General features: G+C 41.8%; 2 protein-coding genes across 2 annotated transcripts in view; one reads left to right on the forward strand and one right to left on the reverse strand.

The window, feature by feature from the left end:
• MYH15 (myosin heavy chain 15) overlaps positions 1–16,802 on the forward strand; it is a 46,300-nt gene extending 29,498 nt beyond the window's left edge. The window contains exons 30-42 of the mRNA XM_059820040.1: positions 1,106–1,224; positions 1,694–1,890; positions 2,921–3,270; positions 3,854–3,978; positions 6,288–6,403; positions 8,385–8,577; positions 9,296–9,499; positions 10,534–10,659; positions 12,078–12,248; positions 12,754–12,858; positions 14,007–14,102; positions 14,619–14,756; positions 16,662–16,802. Coding sequence (XP_059676023.1) covers positions 1,106–1,224; positions 1,694–1,890; positions 2,921–3,270; positions 3,854–3,978; positions 6,288–6,403; positions 8,385–8,577; positions 9,296–9,499; positions 10,534–10,659; positions 12,078–12,248; positions 12,754–12,858; positions 14,007–14,102; positions 14,619–14,756; positions 16,662–16,679 — 1,958 coding nt within the window. The 3' untranslated portion in view covers positions 16,680–16,802. The remainder of the gene's footprint in view (positions 1–1,105; positions 1,225–1,693; positions 1,891–2,920; positions 3,271–3,853; positions 3,979–6,287; positions 6,404–8,384; positions 8,578–9,295; positions 9,500–10,533; positions 10,660–12,077; positions 12,249–12,753; positions 12,859–14,006; positions 14,103–14,618; positions 14,757–16,661) is intronic.
• On the reverse strand, positions 6–26,268 carry HHLA2 (HHLA2 member of B7 family). The gene is made up of 6 exons (XM_059820049.1): positions 26,205–26,268; positions 24,723–25,043; positions 23,996–24,256; positions 21,835–22,125; positions 18,983–19,062; positions 6–724 (listed from the first exon to the last, which is right to left on the reverse strand). The coding sequence occupies exons 1-6, from the start codon at positions 26,266–26,268 to the stop codon at positions 581–583; spliced, it is 1,161 nt and encodes a 386-aa protein (XP_059676032.1). The 3' UTR covers positions 6–580.
• Between the last annotated feature and the right edge of the window lie 516 nt (positions 26,269–26,784).

Here is a 26,784-nt window from a genome sequence, read left to right on the forward strand (position 1 = left end):
TATGTGCATGTTCAGCCCAGACAGATTGTTTCCCAGTAATTTATCAGGGATGTCTCAGCTCTGCATCAGTGAGATGTATTGTGCAATGGCATCTGCTCTGAAGGTGGCTGGATTAGGATTGCTGAATGGAGCAGTAGCTTTGTGTCTTTTGACATTTCTATCGTCAATATTTTGATAACCTTGGTGAGGGGACCTTGCCTCAAACTGGCTTTTGAAACAAACCTATAACCATATATACCAGCATACTGTGATACCACCTCATGAGCTGAAATGGATGTGCTCGCTAGGTACCCAGTTTCAGGAACAAGGACATGTACATCTATCTTGCAGTCCTAGAGGGAAGATGAAGGAGTTCGCATACTGCTGCTGTCTGTGTGATTACCATCTTCCTCAGCGTGAGCTTGGGCATTGCACTCTAGAAGACACTCACATCTGACCAAAAATGCCACATATCCTCTAAGTGCTTGCTATATTTTTAGCCAAAGGAGTACTATTTAATGTCTGCATCCTCATCAGATACAACTGTTTTGTGTATTTACAGAGACATATTTTTAATTTCCGGTGTGTTTTCTTGTTAGTTCTATGTGCTCCTATAAGGCTGCAGTTTCCATCCCACAGTGGCACCCTTCTTGTCATAAATGAAGTTTTCCTTATGTATCCCTCTGTTCTGTACGCTGGTTGTTCCGAGATTCTCAGGGTGCTTTGCAGCCCTCTGAAAAGTCGTCTGTGGAAAAGCAACGTAAAGTAGTGAAGAAAAGTATAAACAAAACCAGCTACAACTGCTCACGAAAGTAAGCATCAGTCTAGTCTGATCCATGAGCTGAACGAAAATTAAAGAATCAAGGTATTGGCAGTACCAAAAAAAAAATTAAAAATACCCACAAACCCCACAAAAAATCACAAACAAATAAACAAAAAAAAGTCTAAGGAAAACTATCCTGGTGAAATGTCTGAGAGTTCCAACTTTGGAAGAATCCTCACAAAAAGTCAGCCACAACCGCTGTTAGCTCTTTTCCTCAGCAGAATTGGACAGGTGGAACTTAGGTTTTGGCTGGGGCTTTGTAATTTCATCATCTTACTTTTCTTTGGTTAAATCCTGTGGCAGGTGAATTTGTACGACAACTTGAAGAGAAGGAGTCACTGATAAGTCAGCTGTCCCGGGGGAAAACATCATTTACACAACAGATTGAAGAACTTAGGAGACAGCTAGAAGAGGAAACGAAGGTAATGCATTGACTGTGTCCCATCCATTGAGATGGAATGGGGGAAATTCATGTTCATGTGTAGCCTGGATAAAAGCTGAAATGAGACATAGGATCCCTGTAATTGTACTGACATTAAGTTCCTGCCCCTGACTGAGGCAAGTCACAGGAGAAGAGTTTGGGAAAATAATCAGCATCCATAATTGTTAAATAAAACTTACTTAGTAGGATAGCCAAAATCTCAGATCTTGCATCTTAAAAGTTTGCATGCTTCTCCAAAGGCGTTAGATTGTCTTCAGTCTTGATAGCTTCCTCAGCATGACACCAATTAGGGATGACTTCAAACACTTCTTACCTCACTTGACCTGGACTGTCAAGGCCAGAGGCAAAAAGAAAAAAAGGCTTAAGCCTCCATTTGAATTTCTAGAGGCTGTTTGTTTGGGTTTTGCTGTAGGTAACCCTGCAATGCTGTGACCTTTCTATCCCTGCAGTCCAAAAATGCCCTGGCTCATGCTCTGCAAGCGGCCAGGCACGACTGTGATCTCTTGCGGGAGCAGTATGAGGAGGAGCAAGAAGCTAAGGCAGAGCTGCAGCGGGCTCTCTCCAAGGGAAATGCAGAAGTGGCACAGTGGAGAACGAAGTATGAGACTGATGCCATTCAGAGAACTGAGGAGCTGGAAGATGCCAAGTAAGCGGGCTACGTGGGCTTCACCATGCCCTTGGCTGGCAGGACCGTGCTCCTGGTACTTGTTATAGTGCTAAGGAAACAGGGCAATCTGGTTGGAAAAATCCCTCTGGCTCATTTCTGTCGTTTGTGGTTGTCCTTCTTCTGTTCTTTTCATTGCTTGAGTAGGTCAGTGTTTCTGTTGAGTCCTTGTCCATGGGGTAGTGGATGTGGATACTGGGGTTTATTTAAGAACTAACAAGATAAGATTACCCTATTTGGTTATCTCACGCACTCGCTTGCTTCACCCCAGCGCGCTGCTGTGTTCCCTCAGTCTTGACCTCCCTTCCCAGCGGGGAGATGATGGCTGCCCTGGGAAGATAAGGCAGAAAGCCATGTTGGCTCGTGCTGTGCAGCTGCTCCCAGTTGCCAGCCTCAGACGTTATTGGGCAAGGTCTCTGAGCATCTCCAGCATCTGCCTCCGTGCATCTCCGATCTGCAGGATCTTCCCCCACTTGCAGTATATTTTCTCCATCTAGCACCTTCACGCTCTTCTTTCTGGACCCTCCTTTCTTTCCAGGACCTCTTCTTGCCGGGACTCCTAGCCCTGTTTTCCCAATCTAAATAGTCTATGAAGAAGAGCCCAAGGCATGACCAGCCTCCTAATTAGTGGTTCTGTCTCCTATCTCTTAATTGGAGGAACATGACACTTTCATTTAGACCAGGTCTTACCAAAATTTACAACCAGCCCACACCAGTTACAGCTAACAAGTAGCAAGCTGCTGCTTGAGAGTTCAGAACTTCAATTTCAAATATTCACACACACACATGCACAAAATCATCTGCCACATGTCAGCATTCATCATTTAAGCTGTTTTTTTGCCTACCGTAGTCCCTTCTCTCTAGAGGCTTGATTTCCCCCTCCCTTCCCCTTGACCCCCCCGATTTTCCCTTTCAAAACTGATTTATTGAGATACTGCTTTGGTGTCAGTTTTTCTGGATAACATGGCAGCGGCGGCACTTGGTCATTTCACTGTCTCTTCCCACCTGGTAGGAAGAAGCTTGCCGCTCGCCTGCAAGAAGCTGAGGAAGCAATCGAGGCAGCCAATGCCAAGTGCTCTTCTCTGGAAAAGACAAAGCACAGGCTGCAGAATGAGCTGGAAGACATGATGATTGACCTGGAGAAGGCCAACTCGGCAGCTGCCTCCCTGGACAAGAAGCAGCGTGGGTTTGACAAGATCATCAATGACTGGAAGCAGAAGTACGAAGAGTCACAGGCTGAGCTGGAGGCTTCCCAGAAGGAGGCCCGTGGCCTCAGCACCGAGCTCTTCAAGCTGAAGAATGCCTACGAGGAGACACTGGACCATCTGGAGACACTGAAAAGGGAAAACAAGAACCTCCAAGGTAGGCTTCATTCAGGCCCCGCGTCCAGTGCGAGAGCCACACCAGTGGGCAGCTGGAGGGATGCCGGTGCCCCGTAGCAGCTGTGGGGAAAGGTGTTTATCTCATCCTTGAGACTAGCTTTCCGATGCGTTTGGAGACACTGACTGATGCTGGCAAGGAAGATTTTGAACACAGAAAGTGGTACGGCCAGAGGAGAGCAGGCTTCCCTTTGCTCACCGGTCAACAAAGCTCGCTGGCAGAGGTGCCAGGCTCAGGGAGGGAACCAGAGAGATGACAGAGGTGCAGCGGATGAAGCCTAGACAGCTCCCAAAGCTGAGCACAGTGTTGCTAGCCTGCAGATCACAGATAAAAACTAAACCACTGTAACCACTTCAAAAAGCATTTACGAGAAAGTCTGTGCCTTCAAGTTGGTCAGGTAAAAAAAAGTTGCTGTAATTGAAAGTAAGGCAGCGTACTCTGAAAGTACAGACGAGCCCTTGAGGTAGTAGTTTGAAGAAGCATGGGTCCTGTATTCACGCTCCGTGAATTGCAGTATGTTCGGGACACTCTGATCGCTAAATCCATCCATCCTTTTTTGTTTCAGAGGAGATTTCCGATCTGACCAATCAGATTAGTGAAGGAAACAAGAGCCTCCATGAAATAGAAAAAATCAAGAAACAGGTTGAACAAGAGAAGTCAGAAGTTCAGCTGGCTCTGGAAGAAGCAGAGGTAAGGAAAGAAAGCTCAAGGGAAGAGGAAAGGGTGTCTTTATCAGGATTTTCTTTCCTTTTTCATCCTCACAGCAACACAGCCGACGTGTTGATTGTTAGCAAGTGCAACCTCCCTGCACCCAGCTCCTCTGGCCTTGCTAGCCAGTGTTTTCAAGAGTGACTGGTGACTTCTGGAGATGTCAGCTCTGAGATCACCAGTGGAGGCCCTTTCAAAAGAGGTGCCTTGTAGGTTTGGGTTTTTTGTTGTTGGGGCTTTTTTTTTTTCCCTTTCAGGAAGCTCAGAAATCTTCTGCCTACCTCCAGAAAATCCAGTCCTTGCTCACTTCAGCATAGAATATTTCAGTCTTTCAGGAAACAGGAACTGCTGAGAATTATGGTCTTATACTATTTTATCAGATATTTTTAGTGTCTAGTTTCCAACAGCAAATTCACCATTTCCTGGTTTTGAGAATAAGAAGACAAACCTCCTGAGGACTTTAAATTTTGTAAGGTCTCAGATATTGTGTTGGATACTGCAGCCTGCGTAAAAAATATGGTAGCAGTCTCAGAAACCAAAAGAAAACAAGCCATTTAGAAAATCTTTGACTCCCAATAGGAGTTTAGTAAAGACATTTAGCATCACTGCATTAATTTCTACAGTGACAAGTACGCACGTACCCAAAAGGGATGCCTCATCCCAGTTTCCAGAAGCAAACCAACAATACGGAACAAGCCAACTGGAAATTCTGGTTATTCACTTAAAGGACTCGGCTGTCAGGTTTTTTGAAAGTTTGGTGCATTGCAAAGCTAAAAAGCGGTGTAGGTGTTGTTGGCTAGGAGCAATACAGCACATAGCAAAGGATTTTTAATGAAGGCTGCATTTCTTTTGAATTGTACTCTAAATAATATCTGCTAAAACGAACCTCACCCAGTGACAGGGATCCGTTAATACCGTAAATGCCGTGCAACTTCTTTTGTCGGTTACAGGATGCTTTACACTTTGCAAGGATTTCACAGCCAAACAAACAGGTGTCACGATCAGAGCAGAGGAAAGAGCATGCCTTTCTTCCACAGCTCTGAGATATGGAGAGTGATTATATGCTCTGTCAATAACAGAAAGAATACATCGGTTCTTGAGGGATCTAAGGAGCACACTTTACTTTCCTGGACTGTGTGGAATGGCTTCCTAAAGCTCAGTGATATTAGGAACTACAAAAGTAAAGTGGTGATGTATTTTATTTTAACTGTGAAAGAAATGGTTTAATGCAGATTTTCTCCCTTCCTTGTGAATTTGGGTCTCTGGCAGTCACCACTGGTGACACAGCACTTGTGTGTGCTGTTCCCACTAATACGTTGTGGCTCCTTGGCATGAAGTGTGCGTTCCACTGACCTGTAGCTGCTGCATGATGGCCAGAGATTAGCAAGGATTTTATAGTTTTGTCGTCAGAACCTCCATTCCCTTTCCATCCTCTCTCGAGGGAAGCATAGCTAAGCCTGTGCAGTTCTATCCTTCAGAAAGAGCTTCCAAAATATATGATGTTCAGTTCTGCGCTTTCCTTCCCTGTTTGATGTAAGCAGCAAGGAGACAGGATGCCACCGAGCCTGGTTTATGCAAGACCTGGAAGTCAGTGGCCCTGTTATTTCACTATGGGCTGATGTCAGCTTAGTTCTTGACTTCCATATATGAGAGAAATGTAAGAATAAAGGCATAGGAACAAATCTCCCTTGCTTCATAGACTTGTCTTCATGTTAACTGGAAAGAGTGGACAGGGTATTTTTGCATTTTTTCATGTAGAACTGGTGTCTGTTATTTCTTTCCTTGAAGTCATATTGCCTAATAAGATTGGGAGGCTTTCAACACTTCATGGTTTGGAGAGATCTTTGTGAGCTGGGGGATGTGTGGACCCCTTCACCCTCCCAACAACAATCTTGGTTTAGCTTTTGCCTATCACTTACAAGCCCGTGAATTTCTGGAGGGTGTCTGTACAGGGGATGCGGAGCGGGGCACATCTGTTGATATCAAAACAACACAGGCAAGGCCTAAGGTCTTTTTTTTTGAGAGCCAGGGACTGTTCGACAATTTGTCCTCTGAGGAGCTTGCTGCTCAGTTTTCCAACTGCCAAGTTGCAGTAGAAGCAAATAAATGCATTGTTTTGCCATGTAATCGGCTCATGTCCTTGCCTAGAGAGACAGGCAAGGAGGAAATAGTGCTATTGGGAACAGGAAGAAAAGTGTGAAGGGATCATCTTTGTGCAGCAGTCTGTGATATGGAAAAAAAATAAAAATAGCAACTCCTGGCCTGCAACCTCTTGGTGCTTTCTATTTCAGGGAGCTTTGGAGCATGAGGAAAGTAAGACCCTTCGTTTTCAGCTTGAACTTTCTCAGCTTAAAGCAGAGTTTGAAAGGAAACTGACAGAAAAGGAGGAAGAAATGGAAAATATAAGGTACTGTGCAGGAAGCAGCATGTTTTTCTAAGGGGAAAGTCTCAAAAGACTGGAAATATTCTCAAGACCCAAGCCAGTCAAATGCACCACAGGTAGTTACGCCAGCATAAGCAGATACTATCCGTACCAGAAACCAAGACAGCTCTGACTATTTGCCAAAGGGTAGTCCTACCCCATTACCATTTCTTAGTTCAAATATTCCTGTCAGTTCAGTCTCCGCCAGCGTACACATAAGCCCATCATACATATCACATAGCAGCCCTAACACAACTGACTGGCACAACCAAAGTCGCAGCAGACCAAGGGCCGCTAAGTCTATATGTTTACAGTATGGAGACAAGTAGGTCTAGAGAGCTGCCTTTTCCTAATCCTCTAGGATGGCTGCCTCCCAAGGGGAACCACAGGCAAAATCAGCAGTACTACCTCAGTGGTGCTCAAACCCATGTTATCTGAAGGCATTTAGTTAATTTATGCAGTTATAGCTACACTGATTGTGGGAGGATATGAGGAGCTTGCTGTCATGTGTACACCATTTGGGTAAGCAGTGACAATTGCAGAGGTACAGAAAGTATGAATATAAAAGGAGAGGAGCTTGCAGGTGAAAGGGATAAACAGGAAAAATGGAAAGCAACTAGATGAGGAGGATGATGAGTTTTGTCTCTCCCCTCCCACCCAGCACAAATGCTAGTCTGAAGAGTTACACTCAAAATGATGCCATGCTGGGCCAGATTTTCAGCAATGTGTGTGTGCACTCCTTCAGAAAACTTTGGCCTTGAATTAGTCAGTGTTGCAACACTATTAATCCAAGAACCATGACACTGTTTGTTGGTAGGCTAAAGGGTAGGGAAGGGGAAGTCCAAGGGCCACCTTGGTCAGCATAGATACAAGGATTGATATGTTAATTGTTTCAAAAACAAGAATTCTTTCAGATCCTATCTTCTGATGTCCTTCAGATGTCTGGATTACAGAGATCTCAGGACAAGCTATCCTAATCAGTGCTTTCTGCCTCAGCTTTGTTATGAGTATTTTGGCGCTAAATTGTTCAGCAGATACGCTGTGTTGTTCCCTGGGAGTCTAGGGCACAGTTCAGTATCTTGCTGAAGCAATAAGGCCCTCAAGGTTTTCCTTGTTGTCTCAGTGATTTCCCAGAACTCCTACACTTTCAGCAAAACCTGGCCACCAACGAGATAAATGTTTCCCTGTGTGAGTCATATCCCGTGCTTTGAGTTAGCTTCTGGTTGTAAGAGAGCAAAACTTTAACTGTAGGACTTGACTGTTATAGAGTCAAGAAAATTAAGCAGCTGTCTGGATCCGTTTTGCCATCTTTAAATTGACACCAAGCTGCCTTTCACAGGGGGACCAGGCTGTTAATTGCGTGGGGTTAATCTTGTTTAACTTTAGATGTCCATAACACAGATTTCTATTCCTGCATTACTCCCCTTATAATTAGCATAAGAAATGTTTTTCAACAGCTACTTTAAGACATGATAAACTGTAGCTTACATATGCCATTTACTATAAAGAGCACCTGGAGTAATTAGCTTAGAAGGTAGCTGCCTACCTTCAGTTTGATCAATCCCCTCCACTAATGCCTTCATAAAAAGGCTGAGATGTAAAACATCCCAGTAAATGATTCAGTAAATATCTTGGTAAATGACTGCTAGGCTTGAAGTGCTTCTTGTTAGGTTCAAACCTGTACTTTCTTGAGTTTAAAAGAGATCTGAGAGCACTCCTTGTTCCAAAGGAAACATGGGAGAAGGATGCTACAGGCGCTTACAGATCAGGAGTTAGCTGAGGGTGTGAAGCACACCAGCCAGTTAGACAGCAGTGAGGCACTAGAAACCTGCTCTATGCATATCATTCAGAAATACACTATTTCTGGAAATGAGACATTTTCAGAAAGTGAAGTACTGTTGCATGCAGTTCTACGTTCCTGTGCAGAGAGGAAAATTACTCCATTCATCCTTCGTGTCCTTTTCAGGAGAAATCAGCAACGTGCCATAGATACACTGCAGTCCACCCTTGATTCTGAAGCCCGGAGCAGAAATGAGGCCATCCGGCTCAAGAAGAAGATGGAAGGGGACCTCAATGAGATGGAAATCCAGCTCAGCCATGCTAACAGGCATGCTGCAGAAGCAACAAAGTCAGCACGTGTCTTGCAGACACAAATAAAGGTACTCAGAGAACTGCCAGTCCCAAGTGCCCAATGGTAGGTGCGGGCTGGGTTTCATTAGGACAGAGCAAAACAGCAATAGTGATGGTACCTAAGAGATAAGCTGCTCCCAAGGATGTGCAAGGAAAGCCCTTAGTGATCATGACTGGCGTAAGAGAACACTGAAATATGGATTCCTTCCAAGATTGCATAAAAGCTGGATGAGATCCAGTCATAAACCCCTTGCTGGCTACAGCCTCCTGCAGGGACAGAAAGCTACAGCATGAGGAACTGAAAATCTATGATTTTCTTGGGAGCTTCCAAGTCCTTTAAAAATGGAGAGCAAGTCAGTTCACTGGAGTACAGGGAGTGTGTGTCTATTCAGCTTTGTTGTTTGCTTCACCATTTTTAATAGCTTAAAACAACAACAACAACAAAAAAGTGCTTTGCTAAGACACCTCTTCAGTCATCGCCTCTCCCACGCCTAAGCAGCTAGTTCTGCCTCGGGCAGAAGCGTGAGCTCTGACAGATTTGAACACACTGTTTTTTCCCCTGTTGCACCACATACCACAAAAGCTGTTCAGCTTACAGCATGGAGGAAGCCTTTCTCCAGTAAAGAAGCACTGAAATTCTTGAGACGGGCCCCACGCAACCTCTGCAATCTGGCATCCTCATACATAAGCACAGCAGCTTGAAATGGAGTTGCACTGGTAAAAAACCAAACATCTGTTTTGTTATAGGAGCTTCAGGTGCAGCTGGATGACCTGGGACACGTGAATGAAGATCTGAAGGAGCAGCTGGCGGTCTCTGACAGGAGGAACAATCTTCTGCAGTCGGAGCTGGATGAGCTGAGGGCTTTGCTGGACCAGACTGAACGGGCGAGGAAGCTGGCGGAGCACGAACTGCTGGAAGCCACTGAACGTGTGAACCTGCTTCACACTCAGGTTGGCTTTTTCTGTGCTCTCTCCCTCACTGGGTTAAACTGAGCCTTGTCTATTAAGCACTGACACTGTTTGTCCATGGCCATCGTTAAGTCAGACACACCTTGCCCTCCTCCAAGGGAGAAAATGAGGAGTAGTCAGTCACTGTAGATATGCCACCTCACTCCTTTCAAGTTACCAGGAATTGATGATTCAGCCAACTGCTTTGAACAGCTTCCAGAAAAAAGCGATGATGGAAGATAAAAAGAGTAAATTTGATTTCTTTCCTTCTTCCATGCTGTAAAACCAGTTTCCTGCTTCAGTTAAGCTATGGCTGGTATGGTGAGGCACTTCTCTGAAGAAGCGACGCAGGTGATGTTTTTGTGCAGGGTGCTGATGTTACTCAGCAAGGAAAACTGCAGCGGCTGGGTTCTAACAATAGGTGTATTGTGCAGGGCAGGAAACTACCCTGCAGCAAAGTGCTCTCTGCCACATCACGGGTCTTCATTAAGATGGACCTTTGGACTTTGTCACGACCAGCGCTGCAGTTTTTACAGGGTCATGGAGGGGCATGTCCTGATGCGGCAGCATTTTAGCTACAAAACCAAAGCTTCTCTTCACCAAATAATAGTCAGAAAGAAATGAAAATGTGCTACAGGCTGGCGATGTTTTGCAATGTTTCCTCCAGCCCGTTGATGACATGGGGCTTCTGTTTTAATCACCTCATTGACTAACTGATTATGGATCATTAGTTTTCCAAGATGAACTGCCTTATTCATTCTTCTATTTCAGCCTCTGGCTTATTATTTCATCTGAATCAAAAGCTGAATATTTACAGCTTTGAGAGTATTTTTAATATTTCCTCAGTTTGAAGCTAAGCTACGTAGTAAAGGCCAGCCCTTACCACATAGCCGAGTCTCCCTTCCCAAATACTGCTATAATCCAGAGGATGCAAAAATCAGTAAGCCTTGGTGTGCTATGGTATTTAGAGAAGTTATGTCTCTAATCATCACTTTTCCTCCTTTTCCACTGTTCCTTTGGGGAAAACTTAATAAAAGAACACAAGCCTGATCAATCAAAAGAAGAAGCTGGAGGGTGACATTTCCCAGATGCAGAATGAAGTGGAGGAATCGCTCCAGGAGTGCCGGAACGCAGAGGAAAAAGCCAAGAAAGCAATCACAGATGTAAGCAAGCTGGTTCCTTGCTCACTTCTCTTCAGTACCGCAATGTCTTAGTACAACCAAGAAAGTATTTCCCAAGTTAGCCTTTCTGTGCTTGTTACAAAGCTCGTACATCCAGAGCACTCCACAGTTATCTGGAGATAACTGATGAAACTACAAAATAAAACAGGCTAGAGGTAAAAAGAGAGGAAGGACTTCTTCCTGATGTTTGGGTTTTGGTTGTTTTGCTGGGGTTTTTTTTTGCCCCAGGAATGCAATATCCACTGATCCTCAAAGTTTCAGGTCATGTCACCTTTGAATCAGGTAAATCATACACCTGGATAGGCTAAACCAGTTCAGACTGAACTAGCACTAACTGGTCTCCTGGTGTACATAGAATATGATGTGAGAAACAAAATTACTGAATCCCAAATGAGGTACCCTAGACCTAGGTGTCTACTGGAAAAACATGAGGGCTAAGATCCCAGGAGGAAAGATAGAGTACATTCTTCCTCTAGGGAAGACATAATTTGGGCAGGTATAGTTGCATTTCCCACAGACCCAGAGAAATCCATCTTCAGAATTTAGAGCTGATGTATCGCATTGTACCAACAGATAAAATGAAAGCTAGAACTGGAGGTTTCAGTGAGTTATGTGTCTGGAGTGCCTGGTCAAAGCTATTCCTGTACCATGGTCTTTACTGCTTCTCAGCTGACAGCACTGTTACTGCCTGCCAGAGAGAAGACGCTGATTGTCCTTGATTCAGCTCCAGCCTGGATTGCAATGACTGCTGTCTTCTGATGACTGCTCAGTGATGGGCACAAAATCTGTAAATGGCTCTTGGTGGCAGGCACAAACATCAAAGCAGGAATGAGCTAATTGGCACCCTTGTTACCTGTCTTACAGAATGGCCAGGGACTGTGTGAGATGTTGAAACTGAGCTTCCTATTGCAGCACAGACTGCAGAAACTGCTCTGCTGTTCCAGCCACTCAGGCAGCTCTCATCTATGGCTGTGCAGGGAAATTCGTCTGCCGATTGTTTTAATCTACTACTTTTCAAGAGCTCCAAACACCAAGATTAGATTTTGCATAAGTTCTACGTAAAATGTCTGTAGTGAATGGCACAGGCTTACTTGTAGGCATTATAAATGAGGACATTATATAGCACAGACACTAAAAGAAGAAAAAAAAAAATAAAGTGGGGGGAAAATCTTAAATCACTACATTAGAATGGGGGGGGGGGGGGGAAAGGCCTCCAAGGCTACTTTGTCTTTGCGTTTTCTCTGTCCAGGCAAGATATGCACACACAAGATACTCTCTGGAGCTTTGGGTACAGTGAATGATCCAAGTAGCGGATAATCCATGATCGATCTCCCATCATTTCTTCTGAGACATAATTCAATAGCCTAAGAGAGATGCTGTAAAATGTGGTTGTTTTTCAGGCAGCAATGATGGCTGAGGAACTTAAAAAGGAGCAGGATACTAGTGCTCACTTGGAGAGAATGAAAAAGAACATGGAACAAACCATTAAAGACCTCCAGAAGCGACTAGATGAAGCAGAACAAATAGCCCTGAAAGGTGGCAAGAAGCAGATCCAGAAACTGGAATCCAGGGTAAGTTTGTGATCCAACTTTGGACCACTGTCTCCTGCTTACAGAACTGGGACTAGGTAGGTGCCCTAGGGCTGCCTGGTAAGTTCATAGAGGCCAATAAGGGACACTATGAATGCTTTCCTCTGTTTCACAAAATGCAGGTGAGCAGCTCTTGGAGGCATGCTTCCCCTTCATCATCCAGCTACAATCAGCTGTTGCAGCACAGCAGATGACCAAGGCCTTGATTTAAAAAAATACTTTAAGAAACCCCAACATCTAAAACCAGGAACAGCCTCTGCAATGCTTGCTTCAGCTAAACTTTTTTGGCCTTTGCATGTGTTTGCAGTTTTGCTGGTGCAGTTTAAATACATTTATGAAAAAGCAGAATGCAAAGGTGACATTTTGATCTGTTCCTGAAATTTGACTATGGAGATGCTGAGAAAATGAGCATTTCTTGAACTGTGAACAAAATTATCTGCTGCTTTATGTATGTAGCATAATGGCATGGGTTTTTCCTTTTTTGCAGGTTCGTGAGCTGGAGAATGAACTCGAGACTGAACTCCGTCGCAATTCAGATGCCCAAAAAGGAGCCCGCAAGTTTGAGAGGCGTATAAAAGAGCTAACTTACCAGGTATGCTGTGGACTGTAGTAACCACTAGGTCCCTGGAAAGAAATGTGTTCTCCCAGTGCCACAAGTTGCCTCAGTGTTTCAGTGAAGGATGAAGAATGGCATTACCCAGAGCTTTCTGATTGTAGGAAGCTTTAGGGATAGGAGGAACACCTCCCTAGAGCTACCATCATCTTGCTTGACTCATTGTGACTAATGTTAGAAAGCCTCTATTGCTGGGATTGGGACAGTTTTAGCATAGTATTCATATGCAGCAGGCTTAGATGACTATTCACACTGCAAGAGAAGAAAGAGCCCAGCTGCCTCTCAGCTGTGCTGATGTTGCAAGAAAGAGGCAGAAGGATTCAGCTGACCCTAACGCATCACTCAGCGTAGGGCTGCCCAGTCCCAAGCCTCTGTCACCTATTACGGAGCAGCAAGGTCTAGTTGTGAGCCTCCCACCGGTTTGCTAACAGCTGCTGTTGCTGCTTGCCTTTTGAAAAAGGTCTTCAGCACAGAGCACTGATCCTTTTGCTTTCAACAGCATTCTTAAGAAGATAATCCCATCCATGCTTTAGGAGACTATTTAGCCTCCGACCTGTTGTTTGACTTTTGAATGCAGAGGCTGAAGGTTGTTTTCTTAGAACAGAGTGCTCTGGCACAGACAGAATTAGCTGGTCCTTCTGCTTATGGACTGTGACATGTTAAACCCAGGTCCTTTTACCAGAAATGCCTCCAAACAAGATTTTAAAATATGGGAATTACGTCTATTTTAGGCCCACCCATAGGTCTGTTTCACTAAATAATGACACACTCTGGAATGACAAGAGTGCTCCTCATCTCTGAGCAAGGAACTCTGTGTGTGTTTATGTACATACTTCTGAAAGTGTGTGCACATATACATGTATGTGTGTATGTATATATATTTACATATATATATAAATGGGGAGGGTGCTCCCTTTTAGTCCTCAGCCTCCAGGCTTGCATACATCTTCAGTCAGCCTACAGAAATTTTTCTCATCTATACACAGGGTGATCACAATATGGCTTGTTTGTATTTTGAACTGTATGTTTCTAAAATTATACCTATATGGCAGCCATACCTATTTCATAGTGGGAGATGCTTTAGGCCTTTTTACACTGTGAACCAAATTAACGGTGTTTTGATGCAGTCAGAAGAAGATAAGAAGAATCTGGCCAGGATGCAGGATCTGATTGACAAGCTACAATTAAAAGTGAAGAGCTACAAGCATCAAGCAGAGGAAGCTGTGAGTAACTATTTGGGCCTTTTTACCTTTGAGAAATTTATTGTCCTAAACACAAAATCTTTAATCCATAGAAGCTTTTAGTACAAATACACATTTTGTGTGTGTATCAATATTTGCATTTATATTCATATAAACCATGTATGTATAAATGTATTTATAATATATATATAATATGTAGCACATGTGTTGATTATATTTAAGAAAAGGTACTCAATTTTATCTTAAGATTGCAATATAATTTGCAAGGGAAGGGGGAAAGGGAAGGAAAGGAACAGGAAAGACTTTCTTCCTCCTAGTTCCTCAGGAGGCATGTTGAGAACCTCCCAGTTCACTTAATGGGGATTGTGCCACTGGAAACATGAACTCTGTAAAACAACAACCTCAGCTCTCCAGGAGGCAAGTGGTTCCCATGCAGCTGTTACCTAGTCATGCTGAGCACTTTCCATCCTGCTTGAAATGGAAAGCTTTGTTTCACGTGGACAGGAGGAAATCAGCTGCGCTGTTTTCTCTCACCAGGAAGCTCAAGCCAATCTGTACCTTTCGAAGTACAGAAAACAGCAACATGACCTGGATGATGCTGAAGAACGGGCTGAAATAGCTGAATCTCAAGTTAATAAGCTGAGGAGCAAGTCAAGAGATATTGGCATGAAAAAGGTATGGTTATACTGTATGGGGTAAATGTGACTGTTTAATACACAGTAGTGGGTGCTATGTATGCAGGAATACGTGTCACATCTCTTAAAGTAGCATGGACTAGAATAAATTCTTGTTTACTACATTTTTTAGTTTCAGTCTACCCTTTATTTTAACATTCAGGTAAGCCTTTAGGACAGCAATCTGATGCTTAGGCAAAATGAATTCTCTGTCCTCTTGATGCTGTCATTTAACCTCTGTGCTCAGCAGCCAGAAGTTTCCAGAACTGGTGATTTTGGTTTTGTTTTCGTTTTTTTTTTTTCTCCCCACAGGATATTAAAAAGCTCCATCTTTTTCTCTCTCTGAGGATGTAGCTTTTTATGTATGTAATACAGCCTGGGGATTACTGCACTAGCAGATTGCCAGATACTTTAATATTGCTCTTTCAATGAACTTGTATTGATTTGAAGAGCTGGGTGAAAAGAAAGTATTAGTGATTAGTCACTTAGATGCTGGGAAGTCATTAGTAATTAGAAATATATTTGTGGTGGTTTGCACTTGAGCAGAATGGTAGTAGAATAGCATTGATGAAACTAAAAGGTGCCTAAGAACTTGGTCTGGAACTGAAAGCGAGCCTTTGCTTACCTATGCTTGCCTTGCGGTAACCAGGGCAAGTAAGAGTGGGGTTGTTACTTGTAGGAATGATAGAAAGAGGAACTGGGTCGTTGCTTTATGAATTTCATTTCCAAGTGAAACATAAACTGCCATGCTTAACATCATGTAAGTTTTATGGGGATGACAGCTCCTGAGTCAAGAAAGAGGCAAAAAACCCCAAAACTTTCTGTATAATTTTGGTATTTTTATCACACTTCATCCCACGCCTTCCTTCTCTCCTCTGTATCCATCATTCTGTGGGAGGAAATACTCCAATTTCTGCTTTTATATTGGACTAATAAAGTCACCTTTGACTGAGATAAATGACTGTAGCTCCACTGTCTAGAGCAGAGCTACATTAAAACTGCATGAAGATCTGGTCTCTCACACATTTACATATGATGGAAGCAGTACTGTAACTGAAGCTCAAAAGAAGTTTCGCAGCTTTTAAGAGTAAAAAATTTCCACGTATTTTTCTTTAAATTATTCCAGCCCTACAAAAAAAAAATTAAAACTCATGTAAGTTCACAAAGCCATGGCATCACACAGGCACTGAAATAGGTAAACCGTGAGAGCAATTTATTTTTTTAAATATTGTTGAGTGCCATTTATTCCCTGTATCTTACTAGTACCCTCTTTCTGCCTCAAATACGCAAAAGCCATAGAAAAGTGGATCCCTCTTTTTATTAGTCAGATGCTAGTTTGCCAATACCCATTCCAGCTCTGGCTTATAGCAGAGTATTGCGCTGTCAAAACATGAGCTCAACAGTACACACAGAGGTGTCATCTCCACAAAAAGGGACTTGTGGCAGTAATGGCAGCAGGTGCCAGGAAACATGTTCAGGCAGTTAGTGCTGTCCCAAAAGTCATGACACATCTCCTCTGGGGAGAGAAAGGCACTGGAGAGACTACTTTAATCGTGCAGCATTAGAAATACGTTGTCTACTGCTACTAGTACCCATGTTCCTGGAAACTCTGGGAAGTGTGTGTGATTCAGAACGTACACCACCATCTATTGAAACAGGGTTGTACAGAAGTCATCTGGTATCAAAGCGATATATATTCTAGCATGAGGACAAGAAACCTGTATTATTAGCTGAAGTAAGATGGCAAAGGTTGGCTAGATTGGTGCTAGTCTACTTCAGATAAAAACGGGTAATACCAGGGAGCAGAAGCATTAGTGAAAAGAAGCTTTTGTCATTTACTTGTGAACTTACTCTTAAAACCCCCTCAACACTTTAACAGTTGTATACTATCTCAATTGCATTTCAGGTTCATGAAGAGGAATAAGTACAGTCCAAGCTGACAGATATGAGAAGATGCTTGATACAATCAGGCACAACTGAAAGCAGATGTAGAACAAAATAAGCACTTACAGAAATAAACATCAAGTGAAAATCCAAAGAAACTGTATAGTGTATTCCATTCATTTCTTTGTGTTTCTATTTTGCCAAGCCCCAGGGATCAATAAAAGATTACATCTTGCCAACAGCCCACTTCATTATGATGGAACAAATCCTAATTGGCAGACCTCTGACAAAATCAAAACCAAGGGCAAATCCAGTCATGCTTCACAGCCTCACATATTTCATGTGCAGATTGTTAAAGCAGCACAGATTAAACCTGTGCAGGGGGACAGCCCTTAAAGCTGGGATAACCCAGCTTCCATCTGTCCTGCCCGTTGGAGTCTGTATGAGTTTTGTAGGAGAGCAGAGAGTAAACTTTTTCATGTGAACAGTCAGTTTAGAAGCTTCCACTACTACCAGCAAAAGGACTTTTGTTTGCCAGCTGCAGGAGAGACACAGGAGATACTGTGGAGGGACATGTCCCACCAGGACTGCCTGTGGCTCAGAAATAGGGTGTTCTCTTAGATCTTTTCCACTTTTAAATAGGGAAGTTGTCTTTGCTTGAAATTAAAATACTAAATGAAGTACAAAACAGTAAGCCCTCTCTTTCCCTCATACTGAAAAAAAAAAAACCCCTCCAAACTGAATCTTCCTCTGTGGAAACTTTTTCATTGTCCCTTCAGGATATCCAAGTTCCCATTTTTCATGCCAGCTTTTCACACACAAGTGTCAATTGACTTATATATTTATTTATTTTTTCTACTGGTTCAGTTGTTTCTTGCTCAGATAGTCGTATTTCCATGTGGCTCTTAGTGTAGCTCAATAGGTAAGGTGAAGAAACAATTTGTTCTTTTCAGCAGCAATCTCAGTAGCATCTGTGTGTGCAGAGAGGGATTTTCTTCCAATATGTCAAGGTGCCCATATGATCATTCTTCTTTTGCATTTCTAGTCAAAACAAAAATGTTTGTAAGAACTCCTCTAGTGGGAACAGAACAAGACACAATCACTATAAAGATAAGTCAGTATTTTCCATTTTAACGTTAACATCCACATAACAGTGCAGAAACATTCCTGTTTCTTCCATCTAGTCCTCCATCAATGTAACCGGATCTGAGTTAACCTGTAAACTGTTTCCCTTCCTCTGATTATGATACGTTAAATGTCTCAACAGGTCCCAGGATAAATTAATCTTGCTTAAAGTCTTTAAACTAAACAGCTGCATCCCCAAAGTATGGTATAATCTCTAAAGCATGTTAGCATTAAAATTGACTAATAAGAAGCATGCAAGTGAATCTCTAAGTGAGAGAAAAATGAAAAAAGACTGAGACACAATCATTTGAGAGTTGTCTTTCTGGTGTGTTCTTGTGGAACCTCATGGTAACCATCATAAAACGTCTCCTGAAGTTTACCAAATCCAGGCTGTGACAAAATCTTAAGGCCCAGGGAGTTTGAAGGTGTATCTCTCCATGGATAGGGCTGTACTGTCAGACACAGAAAGATGTACCCTAAGGAGTACTAGCTAAAGGTCATTTTTTTAAGGATACTCACCACAAATGCAAAGGAAGGAGACATAATACTATAAGACAGAGCCAGCCTATTACAAATGCACAAGAATAAAATGCATCCACTTGAAGATGCTGTACTCTAGTAAATAGGAGAGATGTGCAGAGAGGTAAGATCAGATACCATATGGTTATAACAGTCTTCTAAACAAAGCAAGTAGTATAACTTTTCACACTGAAGTTTTGGTGAGCTTTGACGTTGGATAGAATTGAAATAGTAATTTGAACCCTAATGAAGACTAGGTATGTGCATTATTTAAGGGACTTCATTTTTTGGTTTGGGTTTGGGTTTTTTTTTGGTCTTAAACACAAGTGAGAGAAAATTAACCAGTTTAGTTGTTTTTAAAGCAAGTTACAGAAAGTATTTGTGAAGGGTAACCAACTTTTTCATCTTTTTATAGAGTACAGGAGAGCATCTGGTCAAGGGAAGGTCATGTTAACATTGTTACAACCAAAATACTATTGCATGGAGGTACCAGAGGGCCTTCTGGACACAGAAAATAGTAAGAATTAGGACAATTTATTTATGCTGAGACTTCTCATCCTGCATTTTCAGTCTTTTTTGTATGCTTTAGCCTACGAAAATCAAATTTATGTTTTGGTCAAACATTCAAGGTCTGGATTTAAGCTTAATAGTACCTTTAAAAATAAATCCCCTAATGATTGTACATACCTTGAACCAGACCCAGAGACAGACTCCTGCTACCACCACCACCAGTGCCGCAATCACTCCTAGCACAATCTTCCCAGTGTTACCTGAATTTTCTTTAAAAATACAAGTTCCAAGAAGTTTAAGAGAAGTGCTTTATATCACAAATTAATGTTCACTATTGTTCAATAATTATATCAAAGCTATGATTTTACTCTTATAACCTAAAAGCTATGATTTAGGGAGAATGTCTCATTTTCTTTTTAATGTTACTAATACAACAATGTTCAAGTTACTTGACTCATACCGTAAGACTTTAAAGCAATACTTTAATGACTTAAGTGTGAATAGCTGAAAGCAGATTATTTTACTTAATTGTGCTGATACAAAATTCCATGTGTGCTCATGTAATATGATTTGATGACTTCTTAATACAAGTCCCATTTAAAAACAATCAGCTGCCCAGTATGGTAAACACTGCCTCCAGGCACAGTGCTCAGTGCCATTAGCAGTACTGCTGATTTCCAGCAGAACAACTCAGTAAGTGTTACCCAGCCTGGGTCATAGATTGCATGATTTCTGTTGTGAAGTCTTTGCAACTTTCATCTAAAACGTTTCCCAACTTCATGATGCAACCATGCAATCCAAGTGGGCACAAGAAGCAGCAGATCCTCAGGTGGGTGGTAACAATGGTTTCCACAGAAGATAAGAGCCCGTCTAGCAGAGGCTGGTCCTGCACAGCACCAAGCGTCTCATTATGCCAGCCAATTTCAACAACGTGAGAACACTCAGACCCGGAGGACTCATTCCTTTAAGTACAGCTGTTCTACTTCAGGCTTCCTTTCCACTGCTGCATCTCATCCAAGGAATTTGAAAAGTTCTACACTCCTCTGGAAACTCCCTATCGATGTCTAGCAAACAGTTCAAGAATGAGAACTGCCAAAACAGAGCATTTAATCTAGTCATGGCCTTCAGCTTGGCTCTGTACCCACATGCAGACCCATAGTTACATCTTGTCAGTTCCTTTGGTAGAGCAGCTCTAAGCTGTGACCTTTCTTTACACAGGAGAAGACCTCCAAAATGATTGCAAATTCGTTTCACTTTTCCCCTTAAAAGTCTCCTTTCCAGTGGCACTTGAAATCTTTCTGATGGTTAGGCAGCTGCTGTGCTATGACCACTATCCAACATACTGATCTAGCTCCTTCCCTTATCCCCTACTGGCTCTCTCTGCTTATCTCCTTTCAGCCTGTGCTGCCACAAAGATGCTAACCTCTCCGGTAAGTGTTTTCTCTGTTCTGTATAATGTATATCTGGTCCATGAGTAGGAAAATTCTGTGAGCAGCACAGTAATTTAGCCACCAAAGAGGGTATTTGTATCACCTATGGCTATTGTAAGATCCATCTGCAGACAGCAGCTAGAGAAAGCCATTTGTAGAGGATCACAGAATCGTTAAGGTTGGAAACGACCTGTAAGATCATCAAGTCCAACCATCAACCCAACACCACCATGCCTATTAAACCCTGTCCTGCAGTGCCATGTCTACATGTTTTTTGACAGAAAAAACCTGATGATCCAGATCATATTTAGACTGAACAGGTGAGTGTGTTTGTCTCCAGTAAATGTACAGGGAGACTGATGGACTTGTGCACGTAAGTTAGGAGCATCAGTTAAGTGTGTAACTCCTGGGAGGTTTTCACTGCTCTCCACTTCAAAGGCACAGTATTAGGCTTACAGAATAAGGAAGATCATGCTGGAATTCAAGCTGCAAGGAAGTGTGTTTGTCTGACTTAACCATCTTCCTTAATCTAACTCCCCTCCTTCAGAGTGCATATAGCCACTGCCATTTAAAACACAACCTACATCAAGTATTCAGACTGAAACTAAGCTATCATGGGGGAGAAGGGAGAAGGGAAGACAAAAATATGCAGTTATTATCACTTATTCTAGCCCCTTTTCTGCTATGTTGCCTCTATTTTTCATGTCCTACTGGCTTGTTTCAAGTTCTCTTCCTTCTTAAAAAATAAAAGATAAGGTGCCCTATATTAGTTCTCAGTCTTTCAGGTGACTGTATATAATTACATGGAATTTTGTATTTAATTGCGTAAAATGCCTATGTGCTACTGTTTGAATTTTTTTTTTTCCTTCCTTTGGACCAAGATTTAAGGAGGCTGCATCCCAAACAGCATACTATTTTTGAACCAATCTGTAATTTGTTTGCACTATAATTTTAGAAAGCTGGAGTAAATTCTTTTAACCTTCGGTAAGAGTTTTCAATAGATAGAAAAGTTAATCCGTAAGTCTCCTTGAAACTGGAGACAATGAAATAACTGTAACTAAGACTTCACAGTTGGAAATTTACTACAGTTCGCAAAACCGCAGGCATGCATACAAACATATATATCCCCAGGTCTAAAAAAAGCCTGCTATGTAGAATTAAAGCTTTGAAAATAACAACTGTGCACTCTCCTCAACAGGGTTTCTTCTGCAGGCACATTTATACCCCATGTTTGGGCTTCCCTTCATCTCCCTGCTACCTTTAAAGACCTTATTTGCTATTAGCGGAGCATTTAGGACATGATTCTGAGAGTACCCCTGTGCTCTCAGCTCTGAGGGCAGTTGGTGGCAACTGAGGGCAGCCACCAATTTTGAGACCTTTGCCACAAGAAGCTGCTAATTGAAAAAAAAAGAAACTTCCAAGTCATTAAATAAATACATCTTAGGTAACCTTTTTTTCCCTGGGACAACAATAATAAAATCTCTTCTACACACCTGTACTTATTACACAAGATGATTTTTCTTAATGTTTTACAGATTTCTGATTGACCTTTTAGCTCTGCATTCCCCTCACTGGTCCCCATCCTCTGAAATGGAAGGAGCCACAACTTACCAACTTGCAAATTTCTCACGGTAAGTTTTGTGTAGTGAGGTGTTGAAATATTACACAGATATTCTCCACTGTCATTTGCAGTAAGGTCACGCAACGTCAGTGAAAAGTCACTTTGGTTAATCTGGACTCGAGGCTGATAAGAGTGAGATGTACCATTGAAGGAAGCCAGGACTGAGATCACTGCATTTCTGTTTAATGTCCAGACAACACTGAAACCTTCAGTGTTTGCAGTCTCATTGCTGTGTTCACAAGGAATTGCAGCGCTACTTCCTTCCACGTTAGACAGTTGCTCTGAAACAGATAATTGAAGAACCCTCTGCAATTTTTTTTGGAAAATACTGCGAAGGTTATTTAGACATTTTCTGATTTTTTTTCTGAAGTTTGATACTACTGTGGACAAATATAAAAACGTATTTCACTACTTTGATATCATATTCAAACATCTCAGTATGATTCTAGAAGCATCTGAAGATTTTAAAAGCAAACCTATCTTACATTAAAAAAAAATCTAATTGGTATTAGCTATACTTATGAAAATTATTTTGTTTTCATTTGTCTATTTCTCCTCTAATTAGGGAGCTCTCATTAATAAAAGTGATTCAGCCTAGTCTAAGTTACTGTGTAAAGTAGCATGACATTCCACATCCTGGGAGCAGAGAGAAAATGCAACTAATCAGATACCTCCACATTTCAAGCAAAAGGGTAAAACTGTTACAACAGAATTTAATTAAAAGAATAAAAAGATTGTATTTAGTTAGAAATAACTTTCAGCTATGGTGGACTTAAGTACTTTACCCATCTGTGTGGAACACTTACAATTAATGAATAACTTTAAAAAAAAAGGAAGGAGAAGGAAAGACCAAGTAAGTGGAACTAATAGCTAATGTATAAAATACTAATATAACACAAATTAATATCATAGCACAACTATCAATTTGACAGCAGGGATTTGCTGCAAAGGAAGGAAAGACAGAGGAGGCTGTGGGGGCTGGCAGTCTGCTGGAGAGGAAACTCATATGTTATTCTGACATGGTATAACCACGCTTGGTTTCTGTTTGTGGGGCTGAATGAACAGAGGTGGAGCTGAAAACCATGAGGACAAAAAAAGCCCAAAACTGTACCCCACACTGCTATTACATAAGGAAAACAGTGTATTTTCAAAATGTTCCAGTGAGAGGATAGACACATGCAAACAAAAGCATAATGAAATGTACCTTTTTCTCTTGTGGATCGGAAGGACGGATTAACAAAATAGACACTTAAAGTGCACTTGTTACCTACTACGATGCCATACTTGAAACCTTCCATATTGTAAGCTATTGAATCTAAATTAGAAACTGCACTCTTTGTTCTGAAGTATATGCAGTGGATTAGGAACTGAGAGTGTCTGGGTACACTTTAGGGGAAAATCAGGGCCATGTAAGCAGCCATGCACATCTCACAAGGGAATTGCTCTTGCATTGCTCTTGATCCAATTAAAAAATATTTCCTAAGAAACAGGAGAAGTTGAAAAGTACCAGTTATTTACTTGAACTGAATTTCCAGTGAAATTCAGGAGGAGGACAAACTGGACAGTTGACATTTCATAGCCCTGTTTTTCCTTAACTAACAAAATTAGCTGCTGTTTGCTCAAATGCAAGTTTGCTGCTCCCCACTGCCATGCACCCCCAGCACTCACCCTGGGCACTTAAGAATGCGCTTGAAGAGTAGTACAATGAAACTTCAAACAGTACTGAAAAAACTCTCGCAAAAGTTGGGAAATGGAATGAGTAAGGAGCATATGCATCTAGAGCAGCAGGCAAACTTTCCCCTCCCTCATATAACCCACAGGTTCACTAAGGTTTCCATGTATTTTGTCTGAGTTCTTTCTTTTCTTGATAGAGTGTAGTTTTATTATTATGCACCTCTTGAAACATGAAACTGATACGGAAAAAGTGTTCAGAGTAAAGCTAACTTGCAGAAGTGTGAGCTACTCCCTCTTATCCCTACTTCTTGGACACATGCTGCCTTGTAACAGATGAGTTTCAAAAAGGAAGGCGCATCCTTTTGCACCATCCCATATCCATATTGACCCACTGCAGAAATACCATATTTAATTTGGCTCCAAAATCAGCTGTGACAGTCACTAATGATGCAGGAAGAGACTTCCATTCATTCCTACCTTGCATCTTCCATTCAGCAGCCCACTCTTCATGAGGGAGATGAATATGACAGTGGTAAGGATCTGCTGTGTTTGTAATGTTTTGGTCACTTCTAAGAGAATAGAGAACTCCATCCCTGGTTTCCTGCCGATCCGTTTCTTGGATGGGTGTTTTGCCTTGTACCCAAGATATATGTGGTGCTGGATAAGTGAGAAAGGCATAGCACTTCAGCATCCTTTCTGTGCCTGTCTTTTGGTATTCCAGTGCAAAATAAGAAGACACTGTAGATTTAAAAAAGAATTTAAAAATCAATCCTACTGCTTTCAAAATCCTTTTTAAGTGATTGGTCTTTTGAAATAACATTGGGGAGAATAAACATAACTGAGAACAAAATTTAATCTGTGTTTGATTTCAAAAGCAAGCATAGCATTACTTACTGTCAATGCCAGGATCTGTACTGTTCTGAGGAGCCACATAATGTTTTAAAACTCAAGTATACTACCTAGTTACCCTTTAGAAATCATGGTGCAAGCAGGTTATGAGAACAAGTGCTGCACTGAAATTTTTCAACTCATGTTTCAACGTTTCACCAGAGAAAATGAATTTCCTGATAAATGCCATCAGGCCCAAAAGGCGCTCTGTTGGGTCGGAGGATTTTGATTCCATGTGAGAAATAAGACAAGAAAATCTGTTGGTGTAATTCCATTTCCACTGGTGTGAGCCAAGCACTTTTGATGTCCTACTGACCTCTTATGCGCAGCATGACTTCCACTTCTGTTTTAGTTTGCTGTGTTCCCACATAGCAATTATAAGAGCCCTCATCAGTCACGGTCAAGTTACTAAGTTTCAAGGAGGCATTTCCACTAGGAATGTTCTCGTGGAAAAGGTGTGTTCTGTGTTTGTAATCCGGGTCTTGTCTTTCCAGCTGATCACTCTGGTAGTAGTAGCTGTGCACATTTTTGTCACCTTTCTTCCAGTAAATTACTTCATCATCTCCAGGTGGGAAAGGACAAGGGAGGATACAATCCTTGGAAAACAGCCCCATTACTGTTTCCTGTTCTGTAACACCTAAAGCCCGTAAGTACAAATGAGTAAGTTAAATCTACTCTACAAGCATATTCCTGCCCCTTCTTATCACTGACAAAAAAAACGCTCTGGCAGGCAGCACATTCCTACCCAGCATGCCAACAGCTCTTTCACGGCTCTTCTGTAGCGTGAATCTCTGGGACAGCAAGGGTCTTCATTTAGTTTAATCAGTATTATAACACAGAGCTCTGGTCTTTGAACTTATAATCAGTTTAAGTAGATATCCTAAGTAAGCACCTACATATTCAAATCAGCACACCGCCACCTTAGCACCCAAGCTTCAAACGCATTCCCAAAAGCACCACCTTCAACCTCAAAACCTTTTGAGCTGCAGCTTGCTACTTGCTCAAACGTTCATAGTCCCATGTTGCAGTGATCTGGGTTACCAATAACCTCACATAGGGCCAAGCAGTTGTACCATCACAGAAACAAAGGACATGATGGTGCAACCAACAGGAAGGACAGAACTTCTTCAAACAGCTTCACCACCACAGATAGTGTCAGAGAGCTCTGTCCTAGCCCATGGAGGTAATTAAGGTGTGGATTCCTCAAAATTAATTCACAGAAGTGGTAGCATCTGATTGCTGTTAGGATTTAATTTAGGCCTTGATGGCATGAAAGAACAATTTTAAATGAATCTTTTTAAAAACTGACTGCATTAACTTAGCATCATCGTACGGACCTTCTGGGCAAGGTCAGACAACCTGTTAGGCTGGTAGCGAGTGCCCCACTGCAGCTGCCTTCTCAGAAATTCTGATGCCCTCTCCAGCTCAGCCGGCAGGGCAATCTGGGTGGCTTTTCCTCAGCCATCTCAGTGCAAAGTCAACCAATGTACTTCAAACTATTTTCAGTACAAACTGACAACTACTGCCTGCTGAGCAGTCACACAACGCAGACCACCAGTTGAGCCATGGGGCAGAAACGTAGGCAGGTAACAGTTCGGGTGCTCAGTGTGCTTGATGGCCACGGCCATCCGTGCAGCCATCTTCCAAACAGTTGTCTTTTGCTTCAGGAGTGTTTTACATTACCCCAAATCAATTCTTTACCATTAATAAACAGTGTTTGAATTAATTAATTCCCCCTATTAAAATATGAGTAATAATTGTCTTATTATTTTTCATAAACAATAGAGCTAAAACCTACCCCAAAGTGTGGCACCTATGTGAAATAAATAGATGAGAAGAGGTGGTATTTTCTGTCCCTTCATGTCTTCTGTAGACTCAACGTCAAACTGACAACATAGAAGGAGGGGAGAAAATCTGTTTAAATGCAGGTAAAAGATGCACCCTAATTATATAATTTCCTTCGTACAGCTTATTAAGGACTGTAGGCCTTTGTATCATGGTTTTTGTTTGCAACAGTCTTGGCCCAGATTTTTGGCCTTAAGGTCATTATGTAATACTATACATTTCATAATGGTTGAGGCCCTCTCATTACCATGTAATCCTTTGAAGATTGATACTTTCTGTTTATTTTTAATAAATAGAAAGTGTTTACCCTCAGTGTTCTTACAGGGCTAGGGAACATTAATCTTCATTATTCATGAACAAGACACCGAGGAAAAATGGTCAAGTACAATTTCCAAAAGAATATAAGACATCTCCCAGATTTTTCTACTTCTTAAAATATATTTCTGATTACTGCAACATTTGACTTTCTGAGGTGGGAAATTTCCCTGCATTTGCAAATATTGCAAATATAAAGAACTTCTCACAATTTACTC

The sequence above is a fragment of the Gavia stellata genome, chromosome 1 (genome assembly GCF_030936135.1).
Source record: "Gavia stellata isolate bGavSte3 chromosome 1, bGavSte3.hap2, whole genome shotgun sequence".
Lineage (NCBI taxonomy): Eukaryota > Metazoa > Chordata > Aves > Gaviiformes > Gaviidae > Gavia > Gavia stellata.

What these genes read in the sequence shown, in the direction of transcription:
- HHLA2 (XM_059820049.1), bottom strand. Translation starts at nt 26,268, where the DNA reads ATGAAGGGACAGAAAATACCACCTCTTCTCATCTATTTATTTCACATA. An exon ending in CATAGGTGCCACACTTTGGG is followed by an intron (nt 25,044 to 26,204) that starts GTAGGTTTTAGC and finishes TACGGGCTTTAG; the next exon opens with GTGTTACAGAACAGGAAACA. An exon ending in TGCTGAATGGAAGATGCAAG is followed by an intron (nt 22,126 to 23,995) that starts GTAGGAATGAAT and finishes TATCTGTTTCAG; the next exon opens with AGCAACTGTCTAACGTGGAA.